Raw genomic sequence first — 22,740 nt, 5'->3', positions numbered from 1 at the left:
GGAAGTTGGGGAACCGGGTTTAATCGTGTATTTTTTCTTGAAACTTGTCATGATGAAATTTTGGAATTTGTGGACTAGGTCGACAGATTTACTTAGAGCAGGACAGAGAGGGGAAATTAAGAGAGAAAAAGAAACGAAGAATTTTTTTTAATTTTTTATTTGTAGTTAATGATAAGGTAAAGCCGTAACAATTACCCACTAGTATGGCATCGAGAGGCCCCACCAGAAGCTACTGCATGGTCCAGAATCCATTCACCAAATGGCAATACAGCAGCCCCAGTACTTTGCACCTGCTGATAGGACAGCCTCCTTAGTGGTTAATCCAAGGTTCGGGTCCCTGACTATCAGGCGGATAACGTCAGCCCAGACAAAACGTTTACCTCCAGCACCCTTACTAGTGACATGGCTACAAGGATAGACATAGAAACAGAAAATTTCCGCCATCTCAGCCAACTGTGCGCAAAAATACTGCCAACCTAGAAAACAGCTTTTTCTTCTCCCTTTGTCCGAAAAATCACTCATTTAAAAAAAATGAGGACTGAGGGACAAATAAGAAGAAGCGAGAGTAACAGGAGCTGCCGATAACGCATCCACAATGCGTTTTCTACTCTCCATTAAAAAAAAAAAAAAAAAAAAAAAAAAAAAAAAAAACTATTAAGTATTGTACTTAATAAAAGTCCAACGGACGTGTTTAAGGGAAAGTATGGTGATAGATTCCCCTCACACGAACTAAAAATGAGTATAATTCGTAATTTTTGCTATCAACTCGGTGGATAAATAAACATATGTACGAGGAAAAAAAAAAAAAAAAAAAAAAAAAAAAGGCTAGCATTTAATAAAACAGAAATACACAAATTAAATACTGAAATAAAATGGAGTTGTTAATATTTTAAATCTAAAATAAAAAGCATGATTGAAATCACTTATCTCAACAAAAACAATTCCGTCTCCAAATTGCAAACTGTGTTGAAAGAACTTCAGTTAGTAGCGTTCAAAACATTTTTTTTTTTTAATTAGCCGTTAATAGAAAATCGTGATTTTATTCTGAACTTAAGCTAGTAACGTTTTAAGAAGCTTACGATATAAAAGAAAAGGCTGATGGGTGGGGGGTTCTTCCGAAAGTAAGTTGGTGCCGTTATAAGTAATTTCGAGATAAGATGGAAGCCGGTATTGGACTAGAAAAAAAGCTAGCATTTAATAAAACAGAAATACACAAATTAAATACTGAAATAAAATGGAGTTGTTAATATTTTAAATCTAAAATAAAAAGCATGATTGAAATCACTTATCTCAACAAAAACAATTCCGTCTCCAAATTGCAAACTGTGTTGAAAGAACTTCAGTTAGTAGCGTTCAAAACATTTTTTTTTTTTAATTAGCCGTTAATAGAAAATCGTGATTTTATTCTGAACTTAAGCTAGTAACGTTTTAAGAAGCTTACGATATAAAAGAAAAGGCTGATGGGTGGGGGGTTCTTCCGAAAGTAAGTTGGTGCCGTTATAAGTAATTTCGAGATAAGATGGAAGCCGGTATTGGACTAGAAAAAAAGCTAGCATTTAATAAAACAGAAATACACAAATTAAATACTGAAATAAAATGGAGTTGTTAATATTTTAAATCTAAAATAAAAAGCATGATTGAAATCACTTATCTCAACAAAAACAATTCCGTCTCCAAATTGCAAACTGTGTTGAAAGAACTTCAGTTAGTAGCGTTCAAAACATTTTTTTTTTTTTTAATTAGCCGTTAATAGAAAATCGTGATTTTATTCTGAACTTAAGCTAGTAACGTTTTAAGAAGCTTACGATATAAAAGAAAAGGCTGATGGGGGGGGGGTTCTTCCGAAAGTAAGTTGGTGCCGTTATAAGTAATTTCGAGATAAGATGGAAGCCGGTATTGGACTAGAAAAAAAGCTAGCATTTAATAAAACAGAAATACACAAATTAAATACTGAAATAAGTATATAAGTATATATATATATATATATATATATATATATATATATATATATATATATGCAAATTAGTGGACTGAGCAAATTATTCCTCGTAATATATAATATTCAATAGAAGATTGGTTCAATAATAATGCATATGCAATGTGCATCAATAAAAATGTCATGTTTTACCGTATTTTACAACATGGTACCGCCGAGTGTTCAGCTAGTAAATACATATCTATGTATGCACATATATATTGATATATCACATGGACTTTAATTTTTAGTGACATCGTTGCACTAGGAAGAAAACAGAAGAAAGAAAGAAATGTATATGCTTGAATGGATAGAGTATTGTTGCTATATTTGGACTGGTGCTACTAGTCTCTCACCTTTAAACAGGGTGCAAAGGAGAGTCGCCAACCTAATATGTCCCGCACTGTGAACTAGGCTTCAACCGCTTTCCCATCGACGGAATGTTGCATCTCTCTGTCTGTTTTACAAGTATTTTGGTACTTATGCACTTATTGAACCATTCTGAAATGATAACATAATTATTTAGAAAGCCATTCTTACCATGGGGAGAGGGGGTGTTTTGTAACTATTCTATACTTTCACTTAACAATTTAATAAAAAAAAAATGATATCGTAAAACTTCAATTTTACTTGAAAATACTATTTTAAAAAGCGTGGTTCAATAAGTGCATAAGCACAAAAGTATTTTAATAGTAGGTGCTCTGACGAACTACGAGCTCTTGTACCCCCTCGACGTAAAAACCTCTTACAAACAAGCAGCAAAATCCCACCCTACACAGTAAAGATCCCCAGATGCCAAAAAGCCTTCCACTTTAAAGTTTCTTCCTTTGGATTGCTAGACTTTGGAATTCCCTTCCGGCTTCCTGCTTCCACAACTATACTGATATGCAGAAATTCAAGTGTAATGTAAACAAACATCTTGCTACTCAACTCCCTATATAGTGTTCTTGAAAGGTAGCTTCCAGATAATAACCCCCTGCATCAATGTGGTACTGTGACTTGTTTGGAGTGAACATGCAAGAGGAAGATGACGTATATCGTCGAAACTAAGTTGATTTTAAATAAATATTTATTTGAGAATAAAATAACCCGTGTTTTATTGGCTTCTAAAACTTACAAATTAAAATTCAAATTTATACGACACTTACATCGAGGACAAAATCTAAAATACACTCATATATAATTTGAAAAAGAAAAATTTAGATATCATTTTCATCAATACACTTGCAGATTGAATGGACCCATCTTTAAAATATCTGCTTTTATTTTAGACTTAAACGTTGCTAGACGTTGCGTGATGTAAGCGATTCTGTTCAGTTACGTTCGATTTGGTCGGTATTCGCGCCATATGTTGTGTTTTTATCGCGAGTTTTTCACCTTGCTTTTCTTCTCTCCTCACTCCACTCTTGGCAACTCAATCTATTTCTGTTTTTGTTTCCTAATTCTGTTGGTTACTTTTGCAACCTTGGCCGAAACATCTGTTCCCAGGACATTTCCCCGTCCCTGTCTACCATGGGAACACACACCTTCCCGACTCGCGGTACTGAACTGGCCGGCGTACATAATCCAATTTAGTTACTTGTGTGTTTGGGGTGCTTCTTGGGGTGTGTGCCTTTTAATTATCTTCTGAGTCCAACCCTTTAAAACATAACTAAGCAGGACATTTACTAATAATCTATATCATATCACGCTTTGTCTGTCGGTTACATTTGTTTCTCGGAACCTACCGGGCCAATATGTCTGAAAATTTGTATGGACTTTTGTTATTAAACAGTGCAGCGAAGTAAGGATTATCGTATCCGTTCGATGCATAGTTATGTATTAATAGGAATGAAGAAGGACTGATAGAAATTAGTCACCACAATACCACATTTACTCTAGAGGTTTTCTCAGAAACTATTGTTACCGACTTGAATGAAATTGTGTATGCATCTTTATTATGATAATGTGCAGCGAATTAAATATTATGATATTTGTTCCATGCATAGTTAGAAATTAATATATGTGAGTATTTCATGCAAGAATGAGCGCAAGTTTAATCACATTTGGATATCAATTTTGTATAAAGCAAACGATTCACGACGGAAGTTTTATGTTCGTACATAGGTTATCACCTTCTATCAATTTTGTATAAAGCAATGGATTCACGACGGAAGTTTGATGTTCGTACATAGGTTATCACCTTCTATCAATTTTTTTTAATAAACGGATCACCTAAAAGACATAGCAATAAGCGTAATTTAAGAAATCCGATGTCGTTGTTCTGTCAAACGTGAAACTCAAACTAAAATGCATTTTTTTTAGTCTTCGGACTAAGATCAAAGTATAGTATCTGTCCTGTCCAAATATGATGCAATAATATTGTAAGTCTTTCGTTTATGCCAGATATCCACATACCGGAAATATCTCATAAAGTCTTACAAGGATTTTAAAAATAAACCACCCTAACCAAATATGTTCCGAAACCACATAAACCGCATAAGTTAGATAAGTATGTTTCAGTTTGAACAAAAGTGGTACAATAATACACAGAATGCAGAGTATGGATACACTTTTAAATATGACGCAATCACGTTGACATACCGGTTCTCGCCAGATCACCGAAGTTAAGTAAGGTATAGCCTAGTCAGTATCAGATGGGCGATCATTTGAGGGGGCGATACGCTGTATGTACCGCGAGGTAAAATACCAGGTTGGGTGCCTACGCGCGAAATTATTGTAGCAAGAGTTGAACAATATCTAACAAATCCTCTCCAGGACAACTGGAATCAATGTCGAGGTAAGCGAAGAGCACGTACAGTGCCTAGCGTGCTCATTTAAAAAAATCTGATTTTGAAATTTGTACAAGAAATGTTTACTGCATTACAAAAAAATATGCAATTGGTTAATAGATCAACATTTTTTAAATTACTATTCCAGATTGAGGATTGTTTTAATGCTCACTATAGTTAAAAATTACATTAATTTGTTTGAAACCTGTTAAAGCACTTCTCGTTTTCCGAGTAAAGTAATCAATCCTAGTATTTCCACTTGGTAAACTTATCTATCATATAAATGGCAGTTATCTATATGTATGTATGTATGTATGTATGTATGTCCGACCAAAAGTAAAAAACGACAAAACAAATACCTATAAGGTTAGTATTTTCTTGATTAACGTTGTCTAGCATTAATATCTAAAGTTTGAAAAAACAAAGTTCATTCTTTGACTCTAAATTGGCGCAGATTCTGTCAGGGGGTATTTTTCCAGCCAGATTGTGAACTAAGTGAATGGAAAGTAAATTTTACATTTATATCAAGGAATCAATTCCCTTATGCCCACTCATTCCTCGAGACATCTATAAAAACAAATTGTCTGTGTGTATTTGTCCATTTCCAGAAAGCGGAATAGGTTGGACAGGGAATAAAGACGGGCTGATGAGAAGGAACGGTAAACCGGAGTGAGAAAAATAGCGAAACGATGGAATCTTAATGAAAATATGTTACACTTCTGCCTGGGTAACACCGGATATCCCTGCTAGTAAGCAAGAAAATTTTGATTCTTCTTGTAATCCTTTTTTTTTAATGTTTTTTTTTGTTTGTTTTTTTTTTTTGGTTCTTAAGTTATTTTTATCTATAAACTTTCAATCAACTCCAATTGCCAATTTAGTTGACTCGCCAGGAGGGCAGTGTAAGACTTAACTTCGGTTTTTACTGTGGGGAAAATCTGGCTCCTTCAAAAATGAACAACTTTGTATTTCAACAACCATGAATTTTGTCATTATGTGTCATTAACTGAGCGAGGACAGAAAAGATGAAGTATGAAAATCAGAACAGATAGTAGAACTCGCTTGGAATGATGGAGAAAGGACTCACATCTCCAAGAGAGTTATTTTTACTTAAATTACACATAAAACCAAACAGCTGTTCTAAATGAGAAATCACTTGTAAACGGCTGATGCGAGAACATTTGTGATGAAATAAAATGAAGAGTGCTGGAAAGCTGAAAATATTTATTGTCACTCCCACCCCAGGGTAAACCACCTGAAGTGTGGTAAAAATACAACTTTTGTTCATTTTTTTTAAATAACAAATTAATATACTACATGCGTTTGTTTCGTTTTCACTTTCATTCCCAGGTGACGTCACACACCTTTGCTCGTATTATTCTTCAAAGAAAGTGTGTATTAAAAGGTAATATGACGTAAAATATAAAATAAACTTATTATTCTATGTATGCCTTTTATTGCTGTCTTATAATGGCAAACCGGAAGGCAGGGGAGACAAGTCGCGTTTTCCTAAAAAGAAAGTCGCGCTTTCTTTACGCTAATGTGAAATGCTTATCAAATATGAAGCGTACGTCTTGTGCCGAAGAGCAGACGGTGTTTCGATGCGCATGGCAGGGTGCTGCCGTTTCGTCACCTGATTGGTTGATCAAATGACCGACCATCCGTGTGGGTCTCGTGTTTTGTAGCCACATCAGATGGCTCGCCAAACACAAACAGGCGGCCGGTGGCGTCTGTTGACCGTCGGTTCAATATGGTCGTCATATTTGACGAGAAAAAAATCCCAACGACCTTTTTTTTCGAACTCAGATTATACCACTCTGTTTTACTACTTCCATTTGAATAGGCAGCCGGGCTTAAAGGCAACATTTCAAAGTATTTAACTCTTTAAACTATTCAGTATGATTGAATTCATGTATTTAGATGCTACAAAAGTTGTGGGAAATTAATTTCTGACAAAGGTGCAAATACATAACAACGCATAAAGAGGTAAAAACACATTTCCGAGAAGTAACTTTTTGTCAAACGCAAGATAATTTAATCTTCTATCGACCTGTATGTTTTTTCAGTTTATATAGTTTATTATGCGTTTTTTATTTCAAAATTTGTATCGTTGCATCGGATGCTTTTGAACATAGGGATTCAAAACGGCCACATATTTTGCTTGATATGAGGATGACACATTTTTAACAACAGAAAAATAGAAATAAAAATGAACAATACAACTATTAATTGTTACTAACCGCTCAAAAACGAAATTTTAGACTGAACTATATATATTTAACTTACTGAAACTGTTTTCAAGTTCTTAACTAAAAAAAAATACACTTAACATTTTACGAAATATTTCGGTTTCAAGTTGTAGCAGCCATCTTGAATGCTTATTTTTACAAGCCACCGAGCAAGGTTATAGATTTTGGAATTAGAAACGTTTAAAACTATAGGAAGCCGAAAGAAACTTATAAAATGATTAAATTTTCTTGCGTTTGGTAAAAGTTATTTCTTAATTCGGACTGCTAAATATTAGAATCCCATCTCTGGTTTCTGCTTCTTTGGCTGTAATAATCTGCAGGAGTCTTAATGTAACGTCAACAGGCATCTCTTGCTCAACTCCCCACACACTTCTGTTAGACATGATCCAAATAATCTAATAGGTCTATGAAGCTCCATTCATAAAATTATTTCAGTCTAAAATGATTTCTTCTTCACTGACCAAAGACAGAACAGATAACATGTAGTATTAGAACAGATACTACACTTTTCTGTGGATGAAAATATGGTTCTTGTATGTTTCCTCTGGCGTCCAAATCAATAGAGTTTGAACCATTCTGGTAATTACCATTTCCCTGTTGATTTCGATGTATAGCTGATCCTGTCTAGAAGGTCTACATTCCTTGGCTTAGCCTTCTCACTTTGAAAAGAGGTTAGTTTATTGCTAATCGCCTGAGGTGTCACTACAGGAAAATGCTGACAGAGCTGCCCAGAAATCTTTTGGAGGCTTTACGTGCTCTTCCTTAAGGGCGCCAACTTTTAAATCCCACCTTCTGAGTCTTGTGTCACATTTCTCACTGTGGTAGAGAAATAAATACCTTCTTGTATTTCTAATAGAGGAGTCGGACCAAGAAGAAAAAAATGAAGAAAGATGAAAATGAAAAGAAGTATAAAGACCATAGGGAAGGAGGGGATAGAGGAAACAGTGAGGAAGAGACAGAGTGAGAGAGAGAGGGGGAGAAGGGGGTTAAACAGTAAAAATTAAAGCAGAGAGAAATAAAGTAGTGGAAACAACATTTATAAAAGGAATGCAAGGAGAGGGGAGCGAACAAATTTGATAAAGATGAAGAAAAGGGAGAAAAGATAAATAAAAAAAAAACAAAGAAATTCACACCCGGTTTCCTACAGTTAGTCGGATCATGTGATCAATCGACTTCCGCTCTATTTCTCCTCTGAATTCAGCAGATCTCCTATCCCCGTGCCTCACCCATTCTTTACAAGTGAGCCCCCCCACCTTACTGATCGACACGCTGTTCTGATCACTCTTGATTAATGTTACTAATCGAATCCCGACTGTCCAATTCCCAAACATTCGATGGTCATTCATAATGGGAACACCTCCCTAAAAAATAACATCCACTTCGTCACTTCTTGATTCAGATCTACAACTTGACGTCTGTAATTTAACTCTTCAGTTTTCGTAGTTTTTGGATTTTTTTTTTAATATTCAAATTTTTTCATTTGTAATCCGTTGGAAAAAATCGTCATATTTTAATTTGTTATTTTGTTATGCATACTATCTCTGTTTTATTGGGGTGTAACGTTAAAGATCACGGCCAGAGAAAACGAGAGATGTATGAACTAGAAATGGCTGTATGTTGTTCTATTTGTTATAAGATACATTTAAGTACTACACATTTCAAATTGAAATAATTATGCTTCATTTTAATAAAATTGACATCAGCTAGAATTTGGTCGCCATTTTGTTCGCTTCGCTTTATTTACATAATATTGAGCGTATTTTTCTCCGTTATACATGCATAACACTAAATGGATTTTAGATGGAAATGATCCCTCATTTAATATTATAAAACAACCATTAACGATTACTTTTATTTGTCCATTGTAAAAAAATAGTATCATAAGCCGCTCCAGGAAAATGTTTGTTTATCAACGAAATTTTATCATGACAAACAAAGATGGCACGTATTTAAATCCAATTTTAAACACCATTATTCGAGGAAAAGCTTCGAATCTGTTTTCGACCTGCCTAGCCAACGGGGCATCTGATGAAAATCTTGATGTTCCGGATATATAGAAAAACCTTTTCTTCTATGTTTTTCTGATGAGGATTGATAATTTGGATTATTCGGACTACTTTTCTCATCTTGAATATTATTCTCACAACGTTTCGGTCGATGTAACCTCCGACCTTTTTAATGTGTATATTTTCAAGCTCGAAGATAGTTCTGTCAAATTCGAGAATCTGCACGGAATTTACTACGGAACACTTTTATTTAATCTATGAGGGCAGCATGATCCCGTTTTTCAGCCATGACCAGGCAGACGTCTTAAGTAATTCCCACTTGTATTCTTGTATCACCCGCACTGAGGATTGAACCATAAACCTCCAGAAATACTAGATAAAATCCAGTACTAAGTGGCGCTCTTTTAAAACAAAGCATTTGAAAAAGAATAGACTCACGTTTACTTTGATGTTGTATAAAACTAAACTATTAAATCCAAATCTACTAATCATATTATGTGAAATGTTAAATTATTTATTCATCGAATGAATATTAAAATAATATTAATAATTATTAATATGTGATAGGACCATGTGTCAATCCATTCAAAAGCAAACGCCAACCCAAACGTTGTTTGCATAGTCTTCTCCTTCATTTTCATTTCTGATCGTGTCATCGTCTCTCACATTAGCACGGTTTCACAAGTATATATATATATATATATATATATATATATATATATATATATAATTATCTATATATCTATATACATAGAGAGCTAGATATACTTGAAACTTATAAATATAGATGATTTATATTTATGTAAAAACTTTGATTTAGTTTTTAGCCGGTAAAAATAGCGGCTTAGGGTTCACATTAAAATACAAATTTGACATAGGAAAGAGTAAGTCGACTAAATTTACAGTTATAGGTTAAAGCCGCTTTATTTTTATAGCTTTCTCATCCATATGTCGATAGCTACTTAGGCTAGATCGCTAAATGTTTAGTTTCTATTCTAACTGATGGCAGCCAAGCCATTTTTATTTAATTTTTGAAATGACTACTATATATTGGGAACAATATAATAATCAATAGGGAATTGGCTTTATAATAATAAATACGAAATTTGCAAAGATTAAAATATCATATTTAAGCATATATTAGGAACGGGTAACGTCGGGCTACTAGCATTTATTTAGGATGAATTAATTTATATGGCAAATACTGAAAATCTATTTTATTTAATAATTATATAATTCAATATTTGACAAAAGATGATTATTAAATTTAAATTTCAAGATTCAGTTATAAATATGCAAGTTCTGTTATGCGCCTTATTATTCGTTGTTATTTTACAAGGTGGTTAAATTTACATATTTACATATGCGCATGATAAGCCTCCACGAGGGATGAAATTTTTTAAGGAATTTATAAATATGAAAATGATCAAAAATGGCTGCCATTTCAGCTGCAATAATCCCAAGGCTACAAAACATGGCGGAAATATGAAGCGTATACACGCGAATTCATAGGATAGCGAGAAAATACAATATAAATTAGCATAAATATTTTAATTACAGATTGCTTGTTATTTTGGAAAGGGTGTCTTATTTTATTCATTTTTATTTTGTTTTATTTATTTGTTTATTAAGGGATGAGAGGAATTTTGGAAGATGTAAAATGAGCAAGAAGGAAAACGAAAATCAAAAAGAAAGAAAATAAAAACAGAAAATAAAAATGAAAAAGTCATAGGTGTATGTCTATATATCTATAAAAGTGAACGTGTCTGCGTGTCTGTGTGTGTGTCTGCCTGTCTGTCTATGTGTATGTGTACATTTCCCTACACAATAACTCAATTTTTAGTCTACAGACTAGAAATTTTATATACAGTGTACTGAGATTTGGGGTAATAGATGTGATCGGGTTTCGGCCAGAAATTTCGCTATTAAGGAGTCAAAATTCAACGATTTGACCTTTGAGAACTCTACTAAACTCCTCCGACAGTTTTGGGTCTAAACACTTGACACTTTAGATATTGGTTCTTAGACATGGATCTAACTTAATAACTTGATTTGAGCCCAAAACAATAAATGTTAAGGGGCCATAATAGGGGTCAAAGTTTAAAAAGTTACTGCTTTTTTTTTTTGCTCAGCATACACCTCCAAACACCCGGGCAATGCCGGACCGAAATGCTAATATATATATACTCCTACAAATTCGTTTTTCTTATTTGCGCATCGATATTCATATCAAAACCCCTCTTCTCTATTTATTTAAAAAGAAAATACAATTTTCTTATATATGGATCGTGCAATTGCATTCATCTGCAAAAGATCTAGCTAATTTGCATATTCTTTTAAACATTCATTTTAATTAATTCCCTATTATTTTTTTCGGTTTTCTTATGGAATGATCATCTTTAGTTAACTATTACGTGTAATTATATTCATGCAGATAAACTACATTATTTCTACTTGTGTAATATTTGCGTAAAAAAGTTATAGTAAACACAAAATTGTTTCCATGTATATTTATGTATGCGTATATATTTTTGTTTAATCTCTCTATATATCTATATATATATATATATATATATATATATATATATATATATATATATATATATATATAAAAGTGACCGTGTCTGTGTGTCTGTGTACATTTCTCTACGCAATAATTCTGTCCATTTTTAGTCTACAAACTCGAAATTTGATATACAGTGTACTGAGATTTGGGAAAATCGATGTGATCGGTTTTCGGTCAGAAATTTGGCTGTTACGGGGTCAACGTTCAACGATTTGACCTTTGAGAACTCTACCAAACTCCTCCGACAATTTTGGGTCTAAACACTTAAAATTTTAGATATAGGTTCCTTGGACATGGGTCTAACTTAATAACTTGATTTGAGCCCAAAACAATACATTTTAAGGGGTCATAATAGGGGTCAAATTTAAAAAGAAATGACCTCTGCGATCTCTTCCAGATTACTCAGACAATTTCTGGTCTAAATATTTGAAATTTTACATGAAGGGTATTCAGAGATAGGGCAAGCTTTTTCATCAGTTTGGGTCAAAAATCTTTAGTTACCAATATATAAATGTATGTATGTATGTCTGTATCTCTGCTTAAACTTTCAATAGAGGCGACGGATTTTACCAAGATCAGTATCGTTTTAAAGTTCGACCTTTCATACGACAAATATCGAAAAATTGACTAAAAACATTAATATCTTCTCCTTCAACTAGGCACTTTTCTACAGGAGGAGTGTCACTTTTTTCGCCGATATTTTTTGAAAGTTATCCTCTCCTTTAGATTGTCTAGCCTTAATTTTTAAAAATGTCGTTCCGGTTTGGCGGTGGTCATAACAGCATAAACGTTAGGTTTTACCCCGTTCTTTTCCTCCTTTGCGGTACGGATTCGAGTCTGCCTTCTTACTACCACTGTGTTTTTTTTTTTTTGCTCAACATACACATCCAAACACCCGGGCAACGCCGGGCGCCCATGCTAGTATATATATATATATATATATATATATATATATATATATATATATATATATATATCACAAGCACTAAATTAAGAAAATATAAGAAGAAAAATGGGTAAAATAAATTTAAAATACTATTTATAGACGTGAAGGTAATAAACAAAGGGAAAGGAATGAGAGGCATAATAAGATAAAAATGAAAAAAATGGAGAAATATTGCGAGAAAGGGGCAAAAAGGAAACATAAGTTAGACAATAGAAAAGGAACTAACATACGAAAGAAAAAGAAATAAACAAATAAGCTGCTTGTGTAGTTTACAGGCCGTGTTATTTTAGATTTTCGAGGCCAATTCATTTTTACGCTATCTTTTGTTTATTCATTTTTTAGATGAAACTACAGAATAGTAAAAATGCCATACTTCCTACATTAAAAATAGCTTTTAAAATAGTCTTATATTTCTTTTAGTTCGTCAGTTTCTTTGCCCGTTCTAATTAAAAAAGAAAAAAAAACTACGGGACGATCTTACTGAAATTTTTTATGGATCTTTGATATGGTGCAGCGAGTTAAGTATTATGGTATTCGTCCGATGCACACTTAGGTATTGATAGAAATTCATAGAGACTTGTATTCAATGCAAAAATGATCACGAATATTACCATATTCAATTCTCAATTTGGCATAAAACACTCATTCTAAGTGAACAGAATGTAACGGAGTAAGAATCTTGTAGCGTTATATTTGAGGACGTTTCATAAACTGCATAAGTACCAAAAATAAGACAAAGAAGGAATGGAGAATCACTCTGAATTGGATGCAGGAAATAAACGAAAATAAACGAAAATAAACGAAAATAAACGAAAATAAACGGGGTGGGGAAGAGAAAAGGGAAGAGAAAAGTGGAAATAAAAAGTATAAATTAATCACTAAAGAAATAATAAGAAAAAATGTAATTGTGAAAGAAAAGAAGGAAAAAACAAATAAATAGAGAAAGGAAAAGAGACATGAAAGAAAGAAGGAAAGAAAGGAAAGAAAAGAGAAAGAAACGTGAAAGCATAACGATAGGAGGAGAACACAGAGAACACGAGTGAAAGAAACAGAGGGCATCCAGTATAGTAGAAACTAACAGGAGAACCTAAAGGATTGATAACGAGTAAAAGAAAGAAAAGGGACTAAGGAATAAAAAAATATATGAATGTAAAGAAAGGATTGTAGAAGGAAAGAATATAAAAATAAGAAAAAAAGGGAAAAGAGGCAGTAAAAATAAAGAAAGGAAAGAACGAATGAAAAAAGAAAAAGAATAAATAGAATAGAAAAAAAAGAAAAAGAAGAGAAGCATGTTGTCACAGCCTCCTCCCTACCCGAAATCGGTTAATTAGCATGGAAGGACAATATGATTAGTGTTGAATGCATTAAAACTCGACAGATTTACCAGGAACGGACTGTGTGACAGGACAACGAAAAGGCCAAATCGAAAAGGGGGGGGGTCGTCAGGGGACTTGCAAATAAGAGAAACAATGGGTAAAGTTGAGATAAAGAGAAATATACGAGCAGAAAAAGAAGCTGTCAAGGGAAAGCTAGAGAGAGGTAGTATGTGTGTGTGTGTGTGTGTGTGTGTGTGTGTGTGTGTGTGTGTGTGTGTGTGCTGTGTTGTGTTGTGTGTGTGTGTAATTTGCATGGTTGAATGCACAGACAGCCGCCGTATGGACATGTGGGTCGGCCCGGCATGTAAAACAACAAAAAGACCCAAAGAGAAGGACTGAAAATGGCGCTTAACTAAATTAATCACGAGCTGAAGAGAAAAAAAAAGAAAGAGAACAAAAACAACATGACATTGAGAGAGAGGAGGATGGAGGAAGAGAGAGAGAAAAAAAACAGATAGAATTGTAGGGAGGAGGAGTGATAGAGAAGATGCTTCAAAAGACAGTGAAATACAGAGGGAGAAAGAGAGTGGGAAGAGAAAGAGAGAGAAAGATTGACGGAGAGATGGGGAGGGAAATATCTTAATAGATAATGAAACACAGAGAGAAAAAGAGAGGAAGAGGATAGAGAGAGAGAGGGTGGGTGGAAGAAAGAAGAAAAAAGAGAGAAGTGGGCAAGTAGAATTTAAATATCTTAATAGTGAAACACTGTGAGAAAGAAAGAAAGAAAGAAAGAGAGAAAGAGAGAAAGTAGGGGAGAGCAGAAGTGACAAGCAAATTCATATCAGGTGGTCCGTGTTTGTAAACCTATTTCATGCGGTTGGCTGGAGATTTTAACCAGAAGTCCACAAAGGAATTGTAAGCGAAAATCTGTATCTTCTGACGTCATGGTAGTAAGATGTCATTCACACAGTCCTTCTCTCCTCCTCCTCCTCCTCCTCCTCCTCCTCCTCCTCCTCCTCCATCTCCTGTTACATCCTTTGCTATCCTCCCGCTATTATACTATATCTCCGTCGCCATCCCCATACACGGTAATGCCGTTCAACCCCTCTGCCCTCACTGTTTGTATTTAGGGTTTTCAACCGTCCTTTTCTGTCGATCCTTCCTGTCCGTGCACAACTACTTCCTACCCTGCTTCAAAATAAATAAATAAAAAGCAGTGAAGAAAATAGGGGGACAAGTTTGGAGGTGTTGCCATATGTCATTCAGATAAATGCTGTGACCAGCTGGAAAGTCCGTGGGGGTGGTAGGTGTTGTGGGAGAAGTGTCGATGTTCCGCCGGTTGGGATGCATGAACGACAAACAAAGAATGATGGTGGAGCCTTCAACGAAGCTCGACATTTGCTGATCTGTCTTCGAATTCTTTGTACAGCACTTTTTCTGATTGTCGTCATCGAAGACAACATCCAATTCCATCTTAGAGTACTAAAATAAAAGCTTCTGCCAAAAAGCATCAATATTTACGGATTCGCGCTTAATAAAGAGGTCCTAAAGTTTGCAATGCTAAAGCTATTCTTAAATTCGTTGTAAAGATTAAGATTCTTTCCTTTTATCACCAACGCTCTGATTTTGACTTTTCCCCAATTGAGAACGCCCCCTGATTTGACTTACTTTCTGGAACTTACTATCTGAGACTTACCTGAATCTTAGACATGAAATGGAAGATTTACATCAAATCCATTGCCAAAGTCGCCGGAAAAATGGTTTATGGTTTTAGGCCTGATACGATCTTGGGTGCTACAGATTCAAAGGCGGGTACAATCAGAAAATGATGCATCCAGAAGTTCTCTCCTCTTGGATTTTCACTAGAAACCTGTTAGTCAGCTTTCGGCCTTAATACCACTAGGTGTCAGACCTGTCCATCGTGAGTGGACCTGCCAAGAACCGAAATAGTGCAGAAAGATTGAATTTAGGGGTGGCTTTTGCTGCTGCTACTACTACTACTACTACTACTACTACTACTACTACTGTTATTGATGACGGCAATGAAGATTTTTTAAACTTATTCATTTTCAGGTGAACATATTTCGTTTGTTTATTTATTTTTATTTTTTATTTTCAGGTGAATATATTTCGTTGTTTTTTTTTTGTTTTGTTTTTTTTAATTTCTTCTAACCAAGATGTTTTTCGATATCTTATTGCAGGTGATCGTTAGTCACTATGGGTGTCATCACGCTGACTGACATAGACTACGGTCAAATATTTGGCCCTTTTCCAGCATCACAGACCAAGACTGACCCAGCTGCCTTCATTGGACTGCTGACCAAAGACAAACAAGTTGATGGAATTCTACTAAAAGTTTGTAACATTCATCGGTTCTATTGGTTTTCATAAGACAATTAAACAAAATCATTTTAAAAAAAATGGTTTCAATGTTAAGATGCTATAGCTGTTTCAGAGTTCTCGCAAGGATTGTGGGCTTGTCCATTTTCGAATGGATGTGGTTGGGTGTAAAAGATAGTTTTATATAAATACAACTCGAAATCAAACACTTCAATTTTTATATATCAAGAAAAAAAAAACGAGCTGAAAAGAAAAAAAAGAAAGAGAACAAAACAACATGACATTGAGATAGAGAGAGAGAAGGATGGAGGAAGAGAGAGAGAGAAAAAAAACAGATAGAATTGTAGAGAGGAGGAGTGAGAGGGAAGATGTGGGAAGTAAAATCTAAATATTACAACAGACAGTGAAATACAGAGGGAGAAAGAGAGGGGGAAAGAGAAAGAGAGGGAAAAATTGAAGGAGAGATGGGGAGAGAAGTATCTTAATAGGTAATGAAACATAGAGAGAAAAAGAGAGGAAGAGAATAGAGAGAGAGTGAGTGGGAGAAAGAAGGAAAAAGAGAGAAGTGGGCAAGTAGATTTTAAATATCTTAATAGTGAAACACTGTGAGAAAGAAAGAGAGAAAGAGAGAGAGAGAAAGTAGGGGAGAGCAGAAGTGACGAGCAAATTTAATAGCATAAAAGACGAGTACAAACTACACTCTTAAAAAACACTCTCCTCCGACACATTCGTTTAAAAACAGACAGCCTGTCAATTACATGGCCCAACTTTAAAGCAGCAGTTTCAGCATATTATTATTTCTCTTCCCTATTAGATGAGATATCCAATTTCCGGATTTGTCATCTAGATAAATATAAACGTCATTGTTTGAATAATTTCCGAAAATTAAATCTGTGGCCGGGGTCAATATTTTGAAGAGGACTAATTGTCAGAAATCACGGATTTTTAGCAGATAGTAGCTGATCGACAGATCATAGGTGACGATGGTTTAATGGTTAACGACACGGACTGACGACCTGAATGTCCAAAGTTTGAATCCAGTTTGTTCCGCATGAATAACTTTCACTTAGGATGTTGGCAACCTTTGCGTGGTCCTTCCCGTAATCTCCGATGAAAGAATTCTGACTAGTAAAATATGGGGGAAACCAATGCCAACAATAGAATCTTCAGATGATGATGATGATGATGATGATGATGACAGTAGAAATCGTGAGCGACAAAACGTTTTCTAACGAAACACGCCTACACAAACAATTGACATTAATAGAGAGTTGTTTCAGAGTTGTCGCTAGGATTACATTAAATTAAAAAAAAAATTTAAATCCCATTTTAAACAAGTAATAATAACAAACAAATATTTAAGAACACGGAATATCTTTTATTGGGAACGCAAGAAAGTAAACACCGCCTAACTTGAATCAGTGATTTGTATTTATCCCATCTTTTCTTCGAGTTTTCGTCTGTTAGATGGTGGGGAAAGAATGGGTCTATTTCTATAAAGCAGTTTCCATGCCAGATTCTGCATGATCAAATCAACGAAACCCGACAGACACTGTAATGCATAATTTTAATATAAAATACTCTCTCTCTCTCTCTCTCTCTCTCTCTCTCTCTCTCTCTCTCTCTCTCTCTCTCTCTCTCTCTCTCTCGCTATATATATATATAGTATTTGCGCCTCGGGATTCTGACAACGATTATCAAGGTTAAATATAAAACAAATATTCTGACAACACCCCATTTCCCTATATATATATATATATATATATATATATATATATATATATATATATATATATATATATATATATATATATATCATACTGCGTCATCGTCGAAATTGACGGACTGGCCGATGTATATATATATATATATATATATATATATATATATATATATATATATATATATATATATATATATATATAATTATTTTTTAATACCTGCAGACACTAGTGTTTCATCCTTTCATGAACCATCAGTGTAGGGTGCCACGATTACCGCCGGTTGAGAGATTTGAACCCATTAGCAAGGAAAAATCCACACAGTCAAAACATAACGATCTAAATGTCTCTCGTCTGCTCATCGATTAATGATAGATAGATAGATAGATAGATAGATAGATAGATAGATAGATAGATAGATAGGAACTCCTTTCGGAATAGACACCACCAGTTTGGTAGTGGGGGTGACTGTCCAAATATTTGCCAAAAATTTCACCTTGCTAATCGCTGCCAGGATCCCCACGCGCAAATACTTTGGAACAACAAAGAAATTTGGTGGTGGTTGTGTCAGTCGGATATAATTACATTTTTCGAAAACTACTTGTATCCGTTAAATATAAATGAGATTTTCTGAATCAGCATAGTAGTAAACCTACAAAAGTCGTCATTTAAAAGGAAAGTGTGTAGGTGGATCTAAGGTAAAGAGTTATCTAAAAAAAAAAAAGGTCTATAATCCAGCAGCTCCCCTCGTATAACAATAAAGTACCGTTGTTGTTGTTGTTGTTGTTGTTGTTGAGGATGATGTTGCCAACCCCCCCCCCCAACCTCCTCATGATAAGAACAGCTTTTGGAACGGACACCACCAACCTCCTCGTGTTAAGAACGGCTTTTAAAACGTACACCCCCAACCTCCTCTGTCCCCCCAACATTCCCTTACTAAGAACGGCTCTTGGAATAGACACCCCGTCCTCTGAGAAGGAAATGGGGAGTTGTCAGAATATTTGTTTCATATTTAACATTGATAATCGCTGTCAGAATCCCGAAGCGCAAATACTAATTAACAAAAAGAAAAAAAGTCGTCTTGTTAAAGGGACGTGTGTCTTTAATTTATCTATAATCATACATACGATATTGGGTCATCAACTGAATCCTAACTTGTTAATGCAGGAAACGCAAAGTAAACAATGGTAACCATAAATAAAAATGTTATGTTTCAGGGTTGTTTTGTTTATTTTTGGGGGGTAATGTATTCTCGATGTTAATGTGTGCATAGGTATCGAAAAAAAACGCGAATAAAGAAAAACGTATAAGAAGGAAACGGCCCGTTATTAAACAAAGCGTAACCAAAGAAACAATAAAAAAGAAATAGAAGCTTTGTCCATTTCCTCAGTATAATCGTAAGCGAAAAAAACAACAATGATATCGGTAAATTGTGCGTATTTTATTTCACGGCTTGTTTTTTTTGTAGAGGAAGCGCATAAATGTGAGGGCCTAAGCACGTAACTTTATCAGAATGAGCGTTTAATAATTTTGTATTTGGTTTAAAACTGTTGCTTCGTGTAGAGAGAGCGGCCATATTTGTAAAGATCTGGCGTGTTCGTTTTTTGTAAGAAATGTTTTATTCTAGAATAATAGATTATTATATTCTCAGCCAATTAGAAGAGCTGAAATGTTAGTAGGGAGAAATTATTCGTTTTTGAACCGGGAATTGGAAAGGTAATTGTATGCCTATGAGTGTATGATCCAGTTTAGAAGGGTTTCAGGGCAATATTGTTATAATGTGTATATATCTTCCCGGTCTTGACTCGGGACGGTAGGAGGACTATCTAAAGATATTGGCGATCGTGATAATGTTTCTCCTAGGACGTAATGTACAATTTTATTATAACGAATAAATGTGTATGAAACGGTCTAAAGTTACAAAAGACGGTGGATAATAGTTAGGATATAAATTTGTACGTGGCATCTGTTATTGCAAACGTACAGTAATTTGGTCCAGAGAAGAATTTCTGCAATCAAAATATTATGAATATAAACTTTACTCTTAAGTTTGACAATAATCTCAGCCCCCGCCCTTGTCTTATGAGTTTTCTTATTTCGTTCGATGTTAACTTTCAACTGTATTGCGTTGCAGGTGGATCTAATGGAGAATAAAGACCGCACAGTCGAGTGGTTGCCTTACATCCAGCCAGCTCGTGACGAGGAGGAGCAGAATATTGAAGCCTACATGAAAGACGGCTACGTTTATTACCGGGCTCTGAGGATTATCAAGAGAAACGAGGACCTGTTCGTGTGGTACAGCAAGGATTTCTCTCAGATTCTGGCCATTCCTGAAGTCCAGAGAAAGCAAAGAGGTAATTTGACATTACAAAAAATATACATATAAGCAAAAAAAAAAAAAAAAAATGAACGCAACAGCGCGCACACACTTACGCACGTACGCACATATTTTTTCATCAAGGCTCAAAGGCCACTCAAGGATAAGCGTGAGATGGTATTATAGTAATCGTTAAGTGTATAAATTGGGTATAATTTGATTATGTATGGGGACGACTAAACAAGAACTGTACATTGGATTTGAAGAATACCCTGTTGTATTCAACCGGCAAGCAGGCCAGCGAAATAGTGTTCCATAAGCGGGCGGTTCTGGGAAAAAAAGCTTTGTTCATGGAATCTGTGTTTAAATTTAAGAACAGAGAGAGAGAGTGGGAGAAATCGTTTATAGTGGCTATAGCTAGTCGAGTGTTTTTTGTGAATGTTTTTCAAGGAGGAGTCATAGATTGTTCAGATACATATACACACACATAAAGATGGTTCGTGATTGATTTACTAAATATCGTCGCCGTTTTGTGAAATCTATTCTGTCAAGGACTTAAGAAGACCGTATGTTCATGGTTTAATAGTGAATTTTAGAGATTAGGAAACACTACTTATTTGCAGTTTATAAAAATGCCATTTTGAAAGTAAAACCAGATAAATTGAGATGAATATAATGAAACTGAATGTGGGTAAAACAATAAAGTGCTTTTTATCAGGTTTTTATTTTAATAAGTGAAAGAAAAAAGTATCTACTTTATATTAAGAATGAACCCGCTAACTGACAAACGGGACATGCTTTAATCTAATGAACAAGATTTTTATACTCCCAAAACAATAGGTATAAATGGTTAATTGATAAATCACAGTATATATATATATATATATATATATATATATATATATATATATATATATATACATACATATATATATATATATATATATATATATATATATATATATATATATACTAGCAAAAGCACACGTCGTTGACTGGGTTAAAAAAAAACAGCCTACAGAAAATGGACTGATTTATGAAAGTATGATAGGTTATGAAAAGGAAGGGTTGTAAAGAGATAGCTTCGAATTTGGGGGTATCAAAACCAAAGCAAAATATGATGAAAGTAAAAATAAAATAGATAAACCCCATAATTTATTATACCATACCTGTTCACACTGAAACACTTATCACAATAATATGTGGATCTATATTAAAAAAAACTTGTTAAACTTTGTAACATATTTCCATTCTATAGAGGTCAGGCGCAAACGAACACCCCATAATTTTATTATATCATATTTCTTCAAACTGAAACATAATTATTAAAGTATACTTACGCAGATAGATATGAAAAGTCTTTATTAAAGTTTGTGCCTATTTCCATTCAATGGAAGCCAGGCGCGAACGCAGACCCCACAATTTTATTATACCATCCCTATTTAAGTTAAAACATACTTATCAAAGTATTATTATGTGCATCTATATCAAAAACACTTGTAAACTTTTTTTAAATTTTTTTATTTTCATACTTTGTGGACCAGGCGCGTACACAGACCCCACAATTTTATTGAATCATCATTATGCCAGATCAAACATACCCATTCCTGTGTCTCGGTACATCTTCTATCATTATATTTGATCAGTTTTCTATAATAGTCAACCATATAGGGGCCTATTCATGACCAGACACACACACACACAGATGTTCAGCTTTATATTATAATTAGTTCTCGTCAAATATAAATTATCTTAAAAATATGGTTAATTTATAGACAACCTGTGTATATGTGTGTATGCCCACACACATATATGTGTGTTTGTGTGTATGTGTGTGTATATATAATGTGTGTCGTTGTGCGTGCTGTACCACGTATTTTGGCGATATCCACTTGCATGTTTACATTTAAAAAACCGAGCGGACATGGAGAGGGATAAATATATGCACAAAAATGAAAACACAAGTGGACGCACGAATCCATTAGTTTCTAGTTTGATATATATATATATATATATATATATATATATATATATATATATATATATATATATATATATATATATATATATATATAAAGGAATTAAATCAAGTGCTTCGATGTCTCTCACGCGCGTCTGCTGCAGTGTTTAAGTGCAGTTTTTATCTTGTGGCCGCGTAAAAACAACGGAGCCGATATTTTGCTTTTAACTTTGACGTTCTTGCGACACAAAATACTGTTTTTCATGACATGATACCTACTTTCGAGCAATTCTTCTTTCCCATAAGGAGAAAAGAACCAAGATGCAAATAAGTAGAAAACCAAAAAAATCCCATAAGTAAATAAATAAGACCAGATATTCTTTATGTGCGTCCATTCAATCGGCGCGTTTATCGATAACAATGATATTTCAATGTTACACATAACATGTTAACGAATGGTAATAGACGGTGTCAACGCCATTTTGTTTCCAATTTTAACAGATTTAAATGATGCTTCAAAAATACATATGAAAGAACACCGAAAAAATGCTATTTCGAATTTAAGCTTGACGTGTA

General features: G+C 34.3%; 1 protein-coding gene across 3 annotated transcripts in view; it reads left to right on the top strand.

The window, feature by feature from the left end:
- The window catches only part of LOC145294077 (zinc finger protein 488-like), a 215,454-nt gene that overhangs the window by 182,291 nt on the left and 10,423 nt on the right, over nt 1-22,740 (top strand). For all 3 annotated transcript variants that reach the window (XM_080141129.1, XM_080141128.1, XM_080141130.1), the window contains exons 2-3: nt 16,028-16,181; nt 20,022-20,241. In XM_080141129.1, the coding sequence (XP_079997255.1) occupies nt 16,044-16,181; nt 20,022-20,241 (358 nt within the window). In that variant the 5' untranslated portion in view covers nt 16,028-16,043. The remainder of the gene's footprint in view (nt 1-16,027; nt 16,182-20,021; nt 20,242-22,740) is intronic.

This window comes from Euprymna scolopes, chromosome 15 (genome assembly GCF_053919585.1).
Source record: "Euprymna scolopes isolate OS-2025 chromosome 15, ASM5391958v1, whole genome shotgun sequence".
Taxonomy (NCBI): domain Eukaryota; kingdom Metazoa; phylum Mollusca; class Cephalopoda; order Sepiida; family Sepiolidae; genus Euprymna; species Euprymna scolopes.
This window is presented reverse-complemented; position numbering and strand designations above follow the sequence as displayed.